The following is a 19637-nucleotide window of genomic DNA, read 5'->3' on the forward strand; positions in this document are numbered from 1 at the left end:
TCAAGATTGGTAACAATTAGCAAAAAAAAAACGGTCCGACACAGATTATTTCATTGTCGTTCTGATTCTCAAATTTCGTTACGATTGATTCAGTTTAAACAGTCGAGAGCGGAACTTCGATTTTAAAGATGTTTTCGCAATATCTTTTAACTGGGTTACATTGTGGCGTAGGCGAGAGGCCAGCAACCTGTCACTGCAATGTCACAGTTTCGTTTTCTGTCAACCCCTTATTTGCCAAGAGTGGCACTGATACTTTAGTAGTTTCATGTGCTCTGCCTACCCCTTCATGGGATACAGGCGTGATTGTATGTATGTATTATGTATGTATCTTTTAACTGAGTCACACCTCGGACAATGACGATCAAATGTATGAAAGACGAGGACCGTTCCTACGCACACACACACAGTCTAAGGTCGTGCAGGTGAACTACCATGCGAGTAAGAGTGAGATATGACAGGTCGACTAGTCGCGTTTTTGACAGGTGGTACTGTGAGGTAACCGAGAGCGGGTGGGTGGAACTTTCAGCGGGGAGCTTGAGTGGCCATACTGTACGATAGTATTACTCTTTATTATACTGTGACTGAGTTGTTCTTAAAGGCCAATTTTTTTTTTCGATAAATCTAGTTAATAACACTAGTATATTAAACTAGAATTCCCAAATTGAAAGGGACTCCTTTCCATTTTAGCATTTTCGCTGCTGTAGCGTCTTAAGTGATTTACCCTATCCTTAAGCTCGACCCATGTCACGGCTCCAATTAAGAGGACGCAGGTGGTCACTTAGGAAAAATTAGGAAAAGTGGCAGTATGGGACTGCGGGAGGAGTTGGAAAACTTGGAAGTTGATTCTGATATAAGAAGGAGTCATGGTTTTAATTTTGTTTTTGGTGGTTTTGATAAATCAGAATCGGGCTCTAAATCCATACTAATATTATAGATGGGAAAGTTTGTTTGTCCGTCTTTCACGGCAAAACGGAGCGACGAATTGACGTGATTTTTTAGTGGAGATAGTTGAAGGGATGGAAAGAGACATAGGCATATTTTTGTCTCTTTCTAACGCGAGCAACGCCGCGGGTAAAAGGTAGTATGTCATGAATTCAACCCGAAGGGGGCCTGTTTCCCAGAGGGGTAGGCCGGCATCACGGATTTCAATTCGCTACGATGCCTACGATCCTGACAAACTACTTTCGCTTCACCCACTTTCATAACGCTCCTCATACAATGCTCGTCGGTTTTGAGTTTTTCTGACATGGCCGTTTTGCAATACACCGTGTTTTTATTGAATTCCGTTAACTTCGGCATATAGTTAGGTCCATTATAGGAAACAGAATGGCATAGTTTGTTTTCTTAAATTTGTATTATTTTCTTAAAAAACATACACCTGCGATAGATGTTATCTTCAATTTCTATTGAGAAACGGGCTTTACAATTAACTCACACTAAGTAAGTGTCAATACTATGACATGTTAATCGCATATCGAACACAAAGCCTGTTTCTTAACAGCAATTGATATAACATCTATCGCAGGTGTATGGGATTTTAATGAAAAAAATTACGCTTTAAAAAAACTAACTATGCCATTCTGTTTCCTATAATGGACCTAACTATATGCCGAAGTTAACGGAATTCAATAAAAACACGGTGTATATCCCCGATTTGGTCGAGAAAAGTTCGCTTAGGTCTTCCACTTCCAACTGACCCAATGACAGCTTTTGTAGTTTATTTTGCACACAGAATAAAATAAGTTTTATCAAATTAATAATATCATTTACCAATTATTCTACATTACCAATTAGCAAACTCAAATAAAATGTACATATTAGAAATATTTTGATTATTTTAGGTACCTAGCTGATTAAATTTTCAATTATAAAAATAATTTGAATGTTTTTTCCTCTCATTATTTTTATCAATCATCATCAGAGGTGATAAGCATGCGTTTTTCGACAAGTATAAAAGTCGAGGATATTTTTTTAGGTGACACTTTCTTTTTTTTTTGTCACCATGGTTCGGGTGCTAGCGGCAGTGGTGGTCATTTTCAGTGTGTTAAGTCAAGGAGTATGGAGCTCTGGTAAGTAACTTACATAATATTATTTTAATTTAAAAATGCTTACTTTAAATAAAGGTTCAGCTCAAAATCTATTATTTTTAAATACCTAAGCTATTAAAAAAATTACGTCACAATTTTTTTATTAGAATTTTATATTTTTATCTATGTATATAATTTTTGAGCGCTTTCGGTCCAAATACAGGAATCAAGCTTGCCGATATTTTTGTTACCATTATTTGTTAACAATAACGGGAGAAACAAAAAATATGTCAATATTGGGGCACTCTGTAAAAAACATGTTGTTTTGAATGTTTTCCATTGATTTTTTTCACCACACCAACTGTGGTGAAAAAGTATGTGTTTCACTCGGAACCAAAAGTTAGACCGATGTGCCTCAAAACAGTTGAAATCACCGCAATGCACAAGATTCTGACTCGCTACGCTCGCGGTTCAATATTGGCAAGTGCAGTTAAACAACAACATTGCCCCCTTTGTAAAACAATAACAATTTTATCTTTCATAATAAATGTCAATAAGACATAAAGCGCTGGTGGCCTAGCGGTAAGCGGGTTCGAACCCCGGCTCGTACCAATGAGTTTTTCGGAACTTATGTACGAAATGTTATTTCATATTTGCCAGTCGCTTTTCGGTGAAGGATAACATCGTGAGGAAACCGGACTAATCCCAATAAGGCCTAGTTACCCTCCGGGTTGGAAGGTCAGATGGCAGTAGCTTTCGTAAAACTAGTGCCTACGCCAAATCTTGGGATTAGTTGTCAAAGCGGACCCCAGGCTCCCATGTGCCGTGGCAAATGCCGGGATAACGCAAGGAGGATCATGAAGACATGATCATGATACTCGTAGTTTTATATATTTTCTCAAACAGTTCTAGGCTCCAAAACGCGAACGTGGGCGTTACTGGTGGTAATGCCATCTACGTTGAGCAAGCTCCCTACATGGCCTTATTGTACACCCAACCTGACGCGCCTTGCGGCGGAGTTATCGTTGATGAAAAATATATCCTGACCTCTTCGGTCTGCTGTAATCAGAGAACGTAAGTATTAATATGGATTTTGTAATCGCTTAGGCCCCCCCCACATCCAGCGTCTGGCGAGCGTAACGTCGGGCCAACTGTATGGAAAAAGACACCGCGTCGGCGCGACAGGTTTTGCCATGCAGTTTGCCCGACATTAGACTCGCGAGACGCTAGATGTGGGGGGGCTCAAAGTTTTACAAGTAATGAATGAGCGGAAAATTCTGAAGTAAGAATCGACCGGGATAACCAGCCAGCTGAATACTTATCTGTCCAACTGAATCTTATCCATTGCGTCGATAGCAAATATTTCAACCGTGTTTTTGTCAAATTGAATATGATTAAAAACTTCAACTCTCATGAAAATTGCCTCTTTATGGCATTGGTCCCACCAAAAACAAGTAAATCTATGAACTATCGGCGATTATCGTTTCTATCGCTCACACACATGTATTGTGTCGTTTTTTATTACATCTCGTTCAAATAGTTCAGTCATAGTCTTGCTTGCGTATTAAAATTAATCCGCTATTTAAGTAGATGTCTCTCATTCATATCTATAATTCGTATGTAGATATTCTTCATCGTTTTCTAATATTATGTTCACAGGGAAGACCTCTATTGCTTCGTCGGCACAAACAGAAAAGAGCAGTTAGGACGCGCCGTCATAATCGACCAGATTATCAAGTACCCCAAGGACCTGAAGCCAAGTATTTGTCTGATTAGACTGCGGGAGCCGCTGAGATTCAGTAACACGGTCGCTAAGATACAGATGAATGACGGGAGCATTATATTGTCTAGAGACACTGTTGCAACTTTAACGGCATTTGGTGCGGAGAACAGTGTAAGTGCAGTTTTAAAGGGGTGTTATAAGTTTGACGTGTCTGTCTGTATGTATGTGTCTGTCTGTCTGTCTGTTTGTCTACCTGTCTGTGTGTGTGTCTGTCTGTGGCATCGTAGCTCCCGAACGGATGAACCGATTTTGATTTAGTTTTTTGTCTGAAAGCTGAGTTAGTCGGGAGTGTTCTTAGTTCGGCCCACTATGTCGCGGTCGGAATTTTTATTTTATTTTAATTTTGTGGTTAGGTTATAACAATATGTATCGGATTCCCAAACAAAACGTTAACAATTTAAACCGAAATGAATTACATATATGAAAGAAAAAGTGACCAAGGTCTCCAGTGCCTGAGGCTGGAATCGAACCATACCGTTCTACCCGAGGGATGGTCAGAGGGCGCTACGAGTCCTTGTATAGATTGCTCATATGAGAGATAATTTCGACCTCAGCAGCTGTGACCTGGGTGGCCGAGCGGAAACAGGCATCTGCCGCGATTGCAGGGTACGCTGGTTCGATTCCAGTCTCAGGCACTGGAGGCCTTGGTCACTATTTCTCTCATATGTGTAATTTATTTCGGTTTTAATTTATATATATAGTAGTGTGACTACTTTAAGACAGCACAAGTTGAAATATTTTCAATAGAATATAATTTGACTTGTGTTAATTAAAACGTTAACAATTTTATATGGAATAATGCTTTTATATTTTACAAAATGTCATACAAAATGAAGGTAAAACAGTGTCTAAAATACAGGACTTATAAAGTATTCCCCTCTTTCTGTGAGAAATAAACATAACTATAAAATTGATTTAGATAACTAAACTAATTTCTTAGTTTAGATCTCTCAAAAATTTATCGCTTTGAATCTGAATAGCTGCAGGTGCAGACCAAACTCAAATGGTCACCTCTGTTCAAGTAATTAAACGTTTTTTAGCATCTTTTAGTGTCCCACTGACCCTGATGTCAGCATTTTCCCGTCATTTTGGGTAGAATGCATCTAGTTCATCCCGCCCTCTCCTGTTTGGTCTGGTCTAACCCGGACCTGCCCTGTTTATGGTGTTCGTTCCCGATTAAACGTCATTTAATAATGTTTTAGAACGATGTGTCTTCACTAAAAGAACTTCGTCAGGGAGAGATCCCCATTTCTGATGTTGACTGGTGTAAAAAGGAGGACAAACGCTTGGACGACCTTCAACTCTGCGCTGGAGACCAGGAACATAACGGGTGCTATGTAAGTATGAAAATATAGTTATTTTTATTTAAACACCAACTGACATGATTACTGTGGTTACAAAAATAAATTGCATAACAATTTCACACGTAAAAATTGTTACAAAACGAAAATATGTAGGTATAGTTAAAAATATGTATGTATGTATCCATAATACAAAATGCAATTTGATTATTATGCCAAACAATGTTTATGACTAACAATAATGATGACTTGCAAAAATCTGACCTCCAATTTTGACATTCAAGTTTATGACTAATGATAATATGACTATTAAAAATTATGACTAACAACATTATGGATTGTAAAAATTGGACTAAAAAAATTATGGGAACCAATAGAGACCCGTCAAATGTTTCCCAATTTTCACATTCTTGATTCAAGTCAAAGTGACTGTTTTTCGCGGTGGAACTGGCCACTATATATCTATTTAGGCGCGAGCTGGAGTCCGATTCTATGATTTTCACGGTCCTCTCGCTTTTTGCCCATTGATATGCGAACGTCCAATCTTGTAGCGCTAACGGAGGAACCGTGAGGAACGTTTCCGTTTTATGGTCTTGCGACCATTCTTTAACCATATTGGTTGCGATGGTCAGAAAACGTGACAGAGGAAGCCTTTCTCTCAAGGTATGCGTATCTTTAATACATCTATTAAACGACTCAAGCCCATTGTTGGTTGATGGCGATCCTTCCCCTGAGCCTAAAAACCAATTTGGATTCAAGTCAATCCATTCTTGTTTGAAATATTTTATAAAGTTGACGTTTTCTGCGTGTTTGCTTATAAACGCAGTTAATGCTCTGTGGAACACAGTAGAGCAAGTTGCCGAGTGGAGCAAGTCAATGTCATTCAGCATGTCTTTCTGTTTTTTTTTTGTCAACTAATTTCTCTACATATTTTTGCATATTGGTTTTTGCATGTTCCCAGCACATTTTAATAGTAGGCTCTTCCACTCCAAAAACTTCTAGAAACGCATTTTGAATGCTTTTCGCTGCGTCGCAAATAAGTGCTTTAGGTTTGATATTTATTTCGTAGAGGGAAAATACGGCTTTATTGATTGCATCAAAAAGCATAACAAAATCTTCTTTTCGCTCCGTAGTGGTAACCGCCATACAAAGAGGATGGAATCGCTTTCCCTTATCAGTTGTGCCAACTATTAATACAGGAAATCCTTGCCAAATTAGTTTGTACGTGGCATCTGCATGCAAGTTGGTGGCAAGAGTACCTAATTTTAACAAAGACTTTGTTGCGATCGCAAAACGAAAACTCGCATTTTCGCCCTCGTATACGTGGTATGAAATGAAACCACATACGGTTCGTTATCATCCTCAGGTATTTGGGATTTATTTATTAGCCATTGTTCTAGTTCTCCTAGACTAATAGTAGAAGGGCCATAAATAGCTCGGCGGTGGTCAGAAAGGTAATTATTTAATTGTCTTTTTGAGGGAACTTTATTTATTTATTTATTTATTTAAACTTTATTGCACAGTAAAAATATACAGTTACAAAAGGCGAACTTAATGCTACATGGCATTCTCTACCAGTCAACCTTTAGGCCAAACAGAGAAGACCAAAAAAAGGTGCGGGATATGTAAAGAACACTAAAGACTTTCATATTTTCAATTTCACTCAGGCGTTTTAAAATAGATTGTGGCTTTACATGTAAAGCGTATAACTTATTAATTTCGTCTTTTGTCTCTTGGGATATGCCATAATCACTTTTGTTTCCAATATTTTCATGATCATGATCGCAACCAGTGCGGTACATAAAGACAGCATCGGAGTTTGACTCAAAAAGCAAGTAAATCTGTGCTGCACACTGAGTACCGCGGAGCTTCACTTTATTGCAACGGTAATACTGTTTAATACCTTCTTCCTTCGTGTGAGTAAATTTAACAGACCAAGTTTTTTCCGCACGAAGAAACTGCTTTGCTTCGTCAACACTTTGAAACTTTTTGTCGAAAATCCAGTCTAGTCCAGCTTGTCTTCTTTTCTTTGTAGTTGGTTCCTCCTCTTGCAGCTCCGGTTCACTGTCCGAACAATACGCGGGAACATAAGTTTGTAGTTCATTTGTGTTACTTGATGAAGGTATTGAAGCGTGTAATTCCATGGTTTCATATATTAGCTTTCAGATTAAATTAACTTTCGCAAAACTTTAAGTCAAATGCACACTAATTGCATTAAATAGTAATATGTAGGTAAGTATAAGTTTTTAGGTTAACACTCCGAAACGCCAGCTCAACGCAACTTCGAATGATAACAAAAGCTCGATGACTGCGTGCGTAACACCTAGACACTGACAAAATATTTCTATTTCACTCTTACGCGCGAGTCCTACGGTTAACTCCCGGCACGGTGCGGCTTAGTAGTACTATCTCCCTTGCTCGCTTTAATCTGCATGGATCTTGTGTCAAAAAAGCGCGCAAAAACATTTTCAGTGAATTTGTTCTGCTCCTTAAAAATTATTATATTTGCTGAACGCGACTACTTAAAAAATAAGACAAAAATGATGAGCATGGTTAGAGGTACTTATTAGGATGTTTGCTCATCGAATTAAATAGTTTGTCATGAAGACGGGTAAATTTGCTGTGCAATTAGTATTTTTGATAAGATTGTTGTATTTTTGTTAGTAAAGAAATTTAATTGTCTTTCAATAGAGGAAAAAAGTAATGTCGTGCTGATGTGTATTTTGGAATAATCTGCAGTACTTACTAGTTTTGTTAATCGTTTAGTTTATTTGCAGTGAAGTAATTAATTTGATGTACAGAAGTATATTATTGATGACGATAAATTGATGTGCGATTATTTTTTTGCTGTGCGGTTAATAATATCCCATTTCTAATATTAGTTAGTTACGGCGAGATAACACTTATGCCTAAGAGTTGTTATGTATACTACACATTTCAATCACTTTCTAGTACTTAATGTTGATATTACTATTTTTAAATTTATTAAATACGCGGAGTGTATGCTGACGTGACGGCAGCGCCACCTACCTTCCTTTTCGCACGTGTATCGTACGACGATCGTATCGTACGTACATTACGATAAAAAGGAAGTTCAAAACGAGTGGCGATAAATTTACGACTACGAGTTACGAATTTCCTTTTCGCACGTGTATCGTACGACGTTTTTCAGTACAGATGAGCCTCCGAAGTTTCGACCTGACATCAGTACAGGTGGTGTTTTTATACGCACTAGTTCGAGAAGTGGTTATACTATGTATGTATAGTTAAAAAAAATCTAAAATTAATAAAAACATGAAATAAAACTATGGAAACGGATGGAACGTTCAAAGGTCACAAGAACGAAAACTAACACGAAATATTTTAACTGAAAAAAACCTTGAACTTTTATGTCATTGAACTTGTGTTGTGAGTCACAAATTGAAGTAGTTTTCATTGCTGAGAGTTATTGAACTCAGACAGATCGCAGTACAAGTGTATACTCAGAAAAAAATGTATCAAAAATGTATACTCAGAAAAAAATGTTATAAAACAAACGAATTCTTGATTCTAGTCGAAAATGTTTCTATTTTAATTATGCTAAAAAAAATTAAAAATTATATTTTTTTATAATTAATTTATTGTTTATTTTTAAGTTTAGATTTTAGTTTTAGTTTGTAGTTTTATTTAAGGACCTATTTTATTGTTTTTATTATTATGTACTACTGTTATACGAATAAAATTTTATAATATTATGCTAAATCCCTATCAATAATTCAAATTAGGTAAAAAGTGGTCTGTTTTGTGAAGGGTCAATCCGCAGCAAGAGTCACATAAGTTACGATTTTATGGCATGTTCCATTTATTCACTATGCAAATTCAAGTGACAATCTGTCTCTTAATAGGTGTTACTTTCCCGATATATGCATAGATCCTTTTATTTGTAGCTGTATTAAATAAACACTCAATGAAGTCGTGACTCACGATACTTGTACACATACATGTATGTGAAATGAGAGACCATGTTGACCTGACTTTAAAGTAGTACACAAACTGATAAATCTATCTAGATATTTTTCTGGCACGAACGAAGTGACACTAGTGACTTCCTACCGATATTTAGTTCATCGATAACTTACATTATAACATTTAATTATTATAATTAATCCATTAATTTTTGCCGTGGCGTGAATCTTGAGTAGTTTCATGGGCTCTGCCTACCCCGTTTAGGGAATATAGCATTGAATGTATGTATATATAACATTAATTAAAAAATATTTATTATTAAAATTTAATAGTTTACATAATTTTTTACATGATTATTCCAGATTTTAGACATTATTATTAGGGGTAATTAATAACCTCATGTAAGGCTTTATCGATAAAAGGATTGTCGATGTTTTTATTTTGTCAAGCACTAACAACTTAACGTTCATGCCAGAAAAATATCTACCTCTAGGTACTGATAAATAATTATTTAACTATACATTTCTTTGCAGGGAGACGTCGGTGGTGCCCTGACCGTTGACAACATTCTAGTTGGAGTGTTGGCTGTTATACCAAACGATTGTAAATACCAGCCCTCGCGTTTCGCCAGAATCAGCTCTTATAAACAATGGATCGACCAAGTTATCAGACAATACCCTTAAATTATTGAAGAAACGTATGAAAGAACATCCACAAAAGAAACAATGCCTCTAAACGTTAAACTTTCGTGAGAAATATTCAAATATTTTATCGATATACGGTTGTACTCACGTTATTAGACCCGTCCTCAGGCATGAGTGCTCGCGGTGGCTAGACTCCATGCAACATGTCGTAACAGTCGCGGTATTAATTTACGGTTCGTTGCAACCTTTTATTATAATATCATATTCCTAAAACGTCGCAATGCCAAAACAGACTAGTCTCATAATGTCTACAACTTGAAGTGACTTCAACCTACTTCTCAAATTACCATATTACACTGAGAGAAAATACAACCAGTTTTCATGTTCGTTCAACAAGTTTTTTGGTTAAAATAGCGCCTACGTGCTCTTTGGTTCAAACAACAAGCTACTTGTCATTTGAATCGGCAATATATTTGAATCAACAAGTCGATTTTATAAAAACAACCTGACACATATTGTTTTAAACAAACGTTTGGCTGATTCAAACGGATAAACCGCAACAAGTCGAACTTGTTAAATTCACAATGCAAATTTCTCTCAGTGTACCACTGACGACCGGTCTGGCGCAGTCGGTAGTGACCCTGCCTGCTACGCCGCGGTCCCGGGTTCGAATTCCGGTAAGGGCATTTATTTGTGTGAACACAGATACTTGTTCCTGAGTCATGGATGTTTTCTACGTATATAAGTATTTATAAGTATTATATATTATATAATATATCGTTGTCCGAGTACCCACAACACAAGCCTTCTTGAGCTTACCCTGGGCCTCAGTCAATCTGTGTAAGAATGTCCTATAATATTTATTTATTTATATTCCCAAAATGTCTAAAAGTCAAATGAACTTAAAACCAAAACTTCACTTTCTCAAAATGCCTAAAATGCAGTATCCGTCAAAAGTGTATTTTTACAGTTTTTTTATAAATAGCATTAATTAACTTAATGAATACTAAAGTTAATAATAAAACACAGTGCAAGGAATATAATGCACACACTGTACATAAAATTTTAGATATTCTGAGAAAGTGTCATTTTGAATTTTAGTTATTAGGAAACTATACATTTCGGATATTGGATGTAATAGGCCAATGTCATTTTGGAATTTTATGTAGGTACTGAAAATTTGTCTTTTTGTAATTTTAACATAGTTTTAACATTGCGACATTCTAAGAATTATAAAATTTGGTTGTAACGAACCGTAATCAACGCTTTAAAGTTTCGATTTGTAAAGTCTTAAAAAAGTATTGTAGAGACTCAGTTGACGGCCCAATACAAAAAACTATGAATCAGAAATGTCAGAATACGTATTTCATTTACAATTAAGGTACAGCGGGGCAAATCTTGACTGGGGACAATTGTAACTGGTCCATTTTTCCATTATTACACTATGATGTTGAGTTCTACATGTATCCACTGAACACGCCTACCATATACGAGCCCCAATGCAAAAGATATCGTCTAGTCACACTTCAACGTGCGATATTTATTTCCGAAACTGGTATTTAAACCCAGATTGACTTTGATGATAAATAGAATACACGACACACTAAGCCATTAAAACTAGTTTAATCTTGCGCCGTACAAAATGCCCTAATGTTATATGTTTTAATATAATCATATCATAAAAATAACATATCTAAAGCAAAAAAATACGCCTAGTTCATATTTGAGGCATAATAGGTCGTCTATTTTAAATAAAAATAGTTTAGTAAGATTAATATTATACAATAATATTTTAAATTGAATTAATAATATTATAAGTCGTCTGATATGATATACGGCTACATAAAAAGGTAAATTCTGTAAAAAATATAATTATTCTACAACATTTTTATACCAAAATAGCAAGAGGTAAGTCGGTGCCTGAATCAGTGAGGAAAATTATAATTTCCAGTAACAATAGCGGCAAATCTACGTTCCAAAATATCCAAAGACCTTTTTTTGCCAAGATCTACGGCGCATACAATCATCCAGCATCAACTAAAACACGGAACCGTCTCCTGTTTAAATAAATCTGGCCGTCGAAGAATAACTGCCAAAGAGAAAACAGGATTTTGAGGAGCATCATCAGGAAAAATCGTCATGCAAGAGCAGGAGAACTTACCTAACTATGGCATGACGCGATCAAAATAAACATTTCAGTCGATACCTGAAAGACAGTAATGAAAATAATGGGCTTCGGTTTTCACACCGCTAAACAGAAACCATTACTTACTCAAAAGCAGAAAACTAACAGGTTGAAATTTGCACAAAAGTACAGAAACTGGACTGCCGATCAGTGGCGAAAAATAATATGGAGCGACAAATCCAAATTTGAGGTCATAGTTGGCGATGAACGAAGTAAAGTAATTCAAGATAAAGGAGATGCATTTCACAAAGACTGTCTTGAACGCAAGGTGTAGTTTCCAGCATCTTTAAATGATTTGGGGCTGTATGTCGGCACAGGGTGTGGGATGTCTGCAATTTATAGATGGAACCGTCAATGCAGAGAAATACAAAAGCATCTTGGAATAGAGTTCACTACCGTCTATAAGAAAGTTCAAGTATATAAATGGATTTACTTTTCAACGAGATGGTGCCTTATGTCATACTGGCAAGACAACGATGGAGTGGCTGAAACAAAAACAAATTCCTACCATATCATGGCCATCCAGCAGTCCAGACTTGTCTCCCATAAAAACTTTGTAGTGGTAAATGAAGAAAAAGTTGCGAAAAGATCCTTCTAAATCCAAAGCTGATTTTAAGGAGAAACTTGTGGGTGTCTGGAATGGAATAACCCCTGAGGAGTATAGACAGTTGGTAGATACAATGCCGCTCAGAATTAAGGCCGTTTTAGATGCAAAAGGTGACGCCACCAAGTGGTAGTTGTTCTTTTCTGCATCGGCTACGCTGAAGACGAACATTTTTGCGAGTGTTACATTTGGTGAAATTATGTTTTTTTGTTTACTAGTGAGGAAAATTGTTAATTTATGTTTTGAATAAATAAAATATGCATTATAAGCTCTCTTGTTTTTATGTTACATGTTCTACTAATCATCTAATTCATCCTGAATTTTGAGGTCGAAGTTAGGACATAATATTTTTTTCATACTAGACGATATCATTTGCATTGGGGCTCGTACATAACCGGTGGACACTCTATTTAATAATGCAAATATTGTAAAACATGGAAAAACTGTATCAGTCACATTTGTCCCCCACTGGGAATTTGCCCTGCTGTACCTTATGTAAAATAAATAAAAATATTCAGTCACTTGCAGTGTCTTTTTATTTAATCCTACATAAAGAAGTACGTAGAAGTTGAAAGCAGTCACCGTTACCTGTTGACTATAATTAAAATTAATCCTTTCCTCGTACTACATAATTACGCCTAATGAAAATTGTACTTTTTCCAACATATTATACGGAAGGTGTCATTCAGCCACCGTGCGTCTAGCTCACTCCAATAGAGCTACGGACAAGCACGAGCGAAATGCACGATATCCGAATGCCACCATGAATCCAAAAGATGAAATACACTAATACACCGTGCTTTTTAGGGTTCCGTAGTCAACTAGGAACCCTTATAGTTTCGCCATGTCTGTCTGTCCGTCCGTCCGTCCGTCCGTCCGTCCGCGGATAATCTCAGTAACCGTTAGCACTAGAAAGCTGAAATTTGGTACCAATATGTATATCAATCACGCCAACAAAGTGCAAAAATAAAAAATGAAAAAAAATGTTTTATTAGGGTACCCCCCTACATGTAAAGTGGGGGCTGATATTTTTTTTCATTCCAACCACAACGTGTGATATATTGTTGGATAGGTATTAAAAAATGAATAAGGGTTTACTAAGACCGTTTTTTGATAATATTAATATTTTCGTAAATCCTTCTCCTAAAGGAAAAAAAAGTGCGTCCCCCCCCTCTAACTTTTGAACCATATGTTTGAAAAATATGAAAAAAATCACAAAAGTAGAACTTTATAAAGACTTTCTAGGAAAATTGTTTTGAACATGATAGGTTTAGTAGTTTTTGAGAAAAATACGGAAAACTACGGAACCCTACACTGAGCGTGGCCCGACACGCTCTTGGCCGGTTTTTCTGTTAAATTCGACAAGCCGTTGGCCGCCGACAGGCTCATTGAGTTTTGTTAAATTTGACAAACAATTGTTTTCATAGTTAGCAAGAAAAAACACGGTGTATTTGTAATTAAAGTCTGTAACCTAATTACTTATATCGATATATTGGGCTAAGAATTTCTAAAGAGCTTCTATATTAAAATCTTTAAGTAAAGATAAACATGCTACCAATCATGCAGTAAGTGCGTCGTCAGTTTCAACCGGAGGTTTATGTTAAATAAACAAATATTATAGGACATCCATACACAGATTGACTGAGTTCCACGGTAAGCGCAAGAAGGCTTGTGTTGTGGGTACTCAGACAACGATACGATATATATTATTATATACATGAAAACATCCATGACTAAGGAACAAATATCTGTGTTCATCACACAAATAAATGCCCTTACCGGGATTCGAACCCGGGACCGCGGCTTAGCAGGCAGGGTCACTACCCGCTAGGCCAGACCGGTCGTCATGTTAAATAGGTAAGCGTGATCCACCGTAGACCGCATCATCACTTACCATCAGGTGTGATCGTGGTCAAACGTCTACCTATTCATACTAAAAAAAAAAAAACTATATCTTTTAAATTATGAGTTTTTGTACTACAATCTACACCGTGTTTCACTTAACACTAAAAACCTGAAAACAGTTTGTTCAGAATCGAGAGTAGAATCGATTGAGCTATATCTTGATGGGGGTAATATTTTTATTTAAATTAGTATTATTAATTATTTTTTACGTGCCCATTCTATTGTACTCGTAATACAACATTGTGTATATCGCATTGCTAAGAGGTTGTTTACCTTTTTTCAGTATTTAGGGGTATTAATACTGGCTGGTTACTTGGACGATTTTTTTTCCGCTACTAGTTTGACGTTGTTTGTCAGTTTAATCTTAATGTTTATCATAAGTCATAACAAATTGAACTCGTACCTAATTACAACCTTGTCATTTTGAATATTGAGTTTATTTGCTTACTGCGATTACCTGTCCAATTTGAAGTTTACTGTGACAAAGCTTTAAAGTGTTTTACAGTGACATCTTAGCTGTCTATTGGTAAACCTTATGTCGTTGCAGTAACGTACACAAATAAATAGTGTTATGGTTTATGATGGTAGTTAGCAATTACTTTATTGAGTGTAGAGCTAAAAATCAAGTAGAGCTGTACAGAAAATTAAAAATTCAATAAAAAAAAAAGTAACGATCAGATTAAAAGATGAATACTCTAGATGAGTTAAAAAAAATAAAAATCAGTTGGGGTGTCTGAGGTTTTGAGTGATACCGGAAACACCGTGTATATATGTAACTTTATTTACTCAAATTGCCTCTCAGACCCTAGAATCGTGACTTTAAATCTCTCAGGTTATTAGAGCCCAAGGTGTATACAACGTATTATGAAGTAAAACGCTCTCCAAGCCGCCTATACCTTAATGAGCTCGTACGGTGTAATAGGATCGTTAATTACTCCCCCGAACGTGACTCCACGTTAGATAAGGGTAGATGCTATCAGTAAACCCCCTTTTGCTGTTATATTTAGCACTTCATGTAGGAGAGAATAAGATTAAATTTTATGTTGTCTGTAATTAGGATTTTTGCAACTGCGAAACACATAATAAAAGTTGTCGTTAATGCGATCAAGTGAGATTCTGTCACTACTTAATTAAGAGCTGGTAAATATTTAAGCCTGTGCCAGATGGCAGACAACCACCGTTTCTGCAAGATGACCTTGGCAGAAGCGACGTAAAAGCGCGGCTGGCTACATGGTTTACAACAAGTCCAAAACTTCAGTGTTTTTGTACCGCATCGCGCATGTGCTGGGCGAACGTGCGTGAAAATCCTATAGAAACGCCAAGATTCCTTGTTTATCGAAATTTGAAAAAGTTGGTGTTTGTTTTGCTCTCTTGTGATGCAACTGAGAAAAAGAAAACATAAAAGAAAAGTATTTGGATAAAGTCGGCTGACGGAACGACTCTTTGAAATTTGATGATTCTGCTCGATTTCGACGATATTCAAAATTTCCAATAATATCGCGTGCGTTGACCATCCTTCCTGCGTGCGCGCGCGCAAGACTGCTCTCGGAGCGTGCGGCTGAGCGACTGTCCTTCGACTGGTTACCTCTGGTCTGCAAAATGGTTGGCAGAGCAAGCCTCGCTACCAAGGGCGTTTAAAGGTCATGCAAAAGTTGGTTCCAACCGCTTGGCTACATGGCTTAAAACCACTGTTTTTCTGCCAAAGTCATCTTGCAGAAACGGTGGTTGTCTGCCGTCTGGCACAGGCATTATAAAAAAAGTCTTACAAAGAAGTAGCAAGGACGCAAAAGGGAGGACCACGGAGGGCGATCAAGACCCAAAGAGAAGAATCAAGGCAGAAGAACGGTACTATATGAAGGTTGCTTTATGAAGTCCTACTCTTAAATGAATGATGATTTAAAAAAAAATAAAGAAAGTATAAGACTATGCGAGAATATGCGCGATAATTTAATGCAATGAAAAATAAAAATGTTATTTTCCTGATTCGTATAATTTCGTTGACTTATAAAAATATATTCAAGGCGTCATAAGACAAAGACAGATACATTTTTCCCTTTTTAGGGTTCCGTACCTCAAAAAGAAAAACGGAACCCTTATAGGATCACTCGTGCGTCTGTCTGTCCGTCGTCACAGCCAATTTTCTCCGAAACTACTGAACCGATTAACTTGAAATTTGGCACGCATATGTAAACCTGTGACCCAAAGACGGAAATGTAATTTAAATTAAGAAAATTTAATTATAGGGGCCACTTTTGGGGGGTAAAAGTGAAAATTAAAAATCAAAGTTTCTAGAACTATATTGTGTTACATATCAAATGAAAGAGGTTTTTATAAGTATTTCAAAAAAAAATTAGTAAGGTAATTTTCAAGTTATTTAAGAAAATAGGCAAAAAATGACTATCCCCCCCCTTTTTTCAAAAAAATACAATTGAATCTATAGATTACAGGAAAATCTATTAGAAATGTAGATTTCTAATAGTAAAGCGTAAGTCGGACTTAAAAGAAAAAAACTCAAATTACGAATTTCACTCACCGCCGCTGCAAGGAGTAACCAAATCTCTTGAAATTGTTTGAGCGCGTTTGAATATTACATATAAACTCATTTCTGTTTCGTTTTGTTCAAAATATCGATTATTCGCAAAAATGACTTAAGTTCCTACTAAAAAGGAGGCGCGTAAGCCCTTTTTGTAGTGTACGGAACCCTTACAACGCGAGTAGAACTCGCACTTGGCCGGGGTTTTTCCGTGTAGACCCCTAAGGAATACCTCTTCTAATTATTCCTACATGTTTATCCCACGGAAAATATTCTGACATTGAAGAAGTACCCTGTACCTTTATTTAAAATGTGTTACTAATTAGAATTAATTATCTACCCGAAGCAGTGAAATGTTGATGGAGCGAGAGGGCCTGTTAATGTTTGTTTGCTTTCATCTAAAATGAGATAAATGTTCTGTAAACCCTTTTCGTTACGAATAGCAAATGAAGGCGGTAAGCAGCACGCGATCAGGAGCAAGGTGTCATGGTGTCCTTTTGCTTTTAGGTTACGGAACACCTACATAATGAAATGAAAGACATTAAATTAAAATACGTGTGTTTATGAGACGAGCTATAAGTGAGTTTTAAGAACATGTCAAAAAACATGATAAGAATAATACAATATCAACATTTATACTTAGCTATTATAAGAGAGAACAGTAATTTTGTTGGAGTGAGTCTTGGTTCTCACACAAGAGAACGCCACTTTGCTCTGTCCAGGGTGGCTAGCCGAATGGCACAATCGCTCACGAAACGCTCACGAAACGAAGCGCTAGTAGATATCTATCTCTATCGCGCTTGCGTATTGGCGCGACAGAGCCAGCGGCGTATCGCTTTCGTTTGGCGTCGAAGAAATGCCATTCGGCTACGGGGCCAGAGCGTTACCACGCCAGCTTTCGCTGACGCCGAGTTCATGGAGATCTGCCTCCAGTCTATCCACCCAACGATTTTAGGACGACATACAGGACGGCGTCCAGTTGGACGACCCAAATAGGCCCTCGTGACTGCCCGATCCTCACACATTCTTACGAGATGGCCAAGCCAGCAGAGACGATGTGCCTTGGTCCCACCTATTATATTCGGTTCAGATATTCGATGTTCCCTGTCAAATCAATAATGACCTGTAAAATAACGTGATCATTATCCTGTTAGAGATATGTCTTCAGTTTTAACTTAAAACTGTCTGCCTGTCTATCTTTGTTTACAACTTCGAAATATTTGATGGAAGCTTGATTTTTCCTGATTTAATATTAACCGTCTGAAAATACGATTTATTAAAAATAAATAAATAAATAAATATTGGGGATACTTTACACTGATCAACTTTAACGCTTGTACTATGGGTGCTAAGCGACCTACTTAAATAGATAAATACATACTTATATACATAGAAAAATCCATGATCAGGAACAAATATCAGTGCTCATCACACAAATAAATGCCCTTACCGGGATTCGAACCCAGGCAGGGTCACTACCGACTGAGCAGGCAGGGTCACTAACCGACTGTGCCAGACCGGTCGTCAAAATGGATTTATTTCCCGGCTAAAAGAATCTCTGGTTTTTTAATCCGACCACATTTTGACGGTTCTTTTCAAGTCTCGCCTGACTCATAATCGGGGATGAAAGCAACGTCAATATATTGACCAGTTCTTCCGGTTTTTCGGGAACATGCCAATTTTTATTAGAATTGTTTTCTTATTTTTTGTGGTAATCAGTACCTATTCTAGGTAAGGTATACAAATAAAAATATTTGTATAAGTTTTAAAAAACAATCTCTGAAAATTAAGACAAAAATATAACATTAAACTGTCCCTAAAATTAAACTTCATCTGGTCACCGTATTAAAGTCACCCAAGGACCAGCACATGGCATTTTTTGATGGTACATTTAAAACCTTCATCCAACTTAAATATGTCATATTGGCTCAGGGATTAGACTCTTGGAAAATTTAAGCCTTGAGTTTTGTAGTCAGCAAGGAACTCTTTTTGATCTTTTTCTGACCGCTAACCAGAAAAAATCTGCTCATCCATTTTGTGAAATTCGAGTAAATCAAATAGTTGATAGTAAAGTTTTCCTAGAATCATAATTATATTATTTATTTTTTTAATTATTTTTTGCCGACCGGGGTTTACTAAAATGCGGGGTTTTTTTCACTAAAATGGTGAAAATGTTTAACTTCGACAAATAATAACATAATTCAGCAGCTTTAAACAACATTTCATGCACAGAAATTACATCAATGGAAAATGTTTAGAGTTTTGTATCCATTGCAAATGGTTTGCCAACTTTACAAAGCTTAAACTGGATTTATGACTGTTCTTTTTGTTTGCAAAGCACATGTCTAGGTTTATTTGTGTCACTGTGTATATTTAAGAGGTAGGTGGAAAAAAGGGTTAAAGTTGAAAAAATTGTAAAAAATATCACAATCTTACGTAGATATACCTACAAAAAAATTGTTTTTGTTCCATGCAAAGTTTCATAACATCACATTTTTATTTATTCAATCTGTATACGTATCCCGCCGTTCCACGCACGTGTCTTAAATTAAGGATGTCAGGATACGAATTACACGTGAAAGTGTAATATCGTGTATCCTTTCCCGTATTATTTGAAAAATCATCCTTTAGGGAGTACACGAGTCGGTTTTTATCAAGACTAAACACAGAGGTAGAAGTAAGTTGTTTGCCAAAAACGTTATAAAAGCTT

At 36.6% G+C, this 19637-nt stretch overlaps 3 protein-coding genes across 4 annotated transcripts in view; 2 read left to right on the plus strand and 1 right to left on the minus strand.

Moving 5' to 3' along the window:
* Window positions 1-19637, plus strand: part of LOC125236406 (ras-like protein family member 10B) — a 71246-nt gene that overhangs the window by 16083 nt on the left and 35526 nt on the right. The window lies entirely within an intron of this gene.
* LOC125236409 (trypsin-1-like) lies at window positions 1996-9741 on the plus strand. Of its 2 annotated transcripts, none has more exons than XM_048143199.1 (5): window positions 1996-2069; window positions 2934-3101; window positions 3687-3921; window positions 5013-5147; window positions 9590-9741. In XM_048143199.1, the coding sequence occupies exons 1-5, from the start codon at window positions 2059-2061 to the stop codon at window positions 9737-9739; spliced, it is 699 nt and encodes a 232-aa protein (XP_047999156.1). In that variant the 5' UTR covers window positions 1996-2058; the 3' UTR covers window positions 9740-9741. The 2 variants fall into 2 exon arrangements, with proteins under 2 accessions (XP_047999156.1, XP_047999157.1); XM_048143200.1 differs by having other exon boundaries at window positions 2025-2069; window positions 2940-3101.
* On the minus strand, window positions 5473-7486 carry LOC125236407. The gene is made up of 2 exons (XM_048143198.1): window positions 6755-7486; window positions 5473-6595 (listed from the first exon to the last, which is right to left on the minus strand). Exons 1-2 carry the CDS (start codon window positions 7253-7255, stop codon window positions 6377-6379), a joined length of 720 nt encoding a protein of 239 aa, XP_047999155.1. The 5' UTR covers window positions 7256-7486; the 3' UTR covers window positions 5473-6376.

The sequence above is a fragment of the Leguminivora glycinivorella genome, chromosome 19 (genome assembly GCF_023078275.1).
Source record: "Leguminivora glycinivorella isolate SPB_JAAS2020 chromosome 19, LegGlyc_1.1, whole genome shotgun sequence".
NCBI lineage: Eukaryota > Metazoa > Arthropoda > Insecta > Lepidoptera > Tortricidae > Leguminivora > Leguminivora glycinivorella.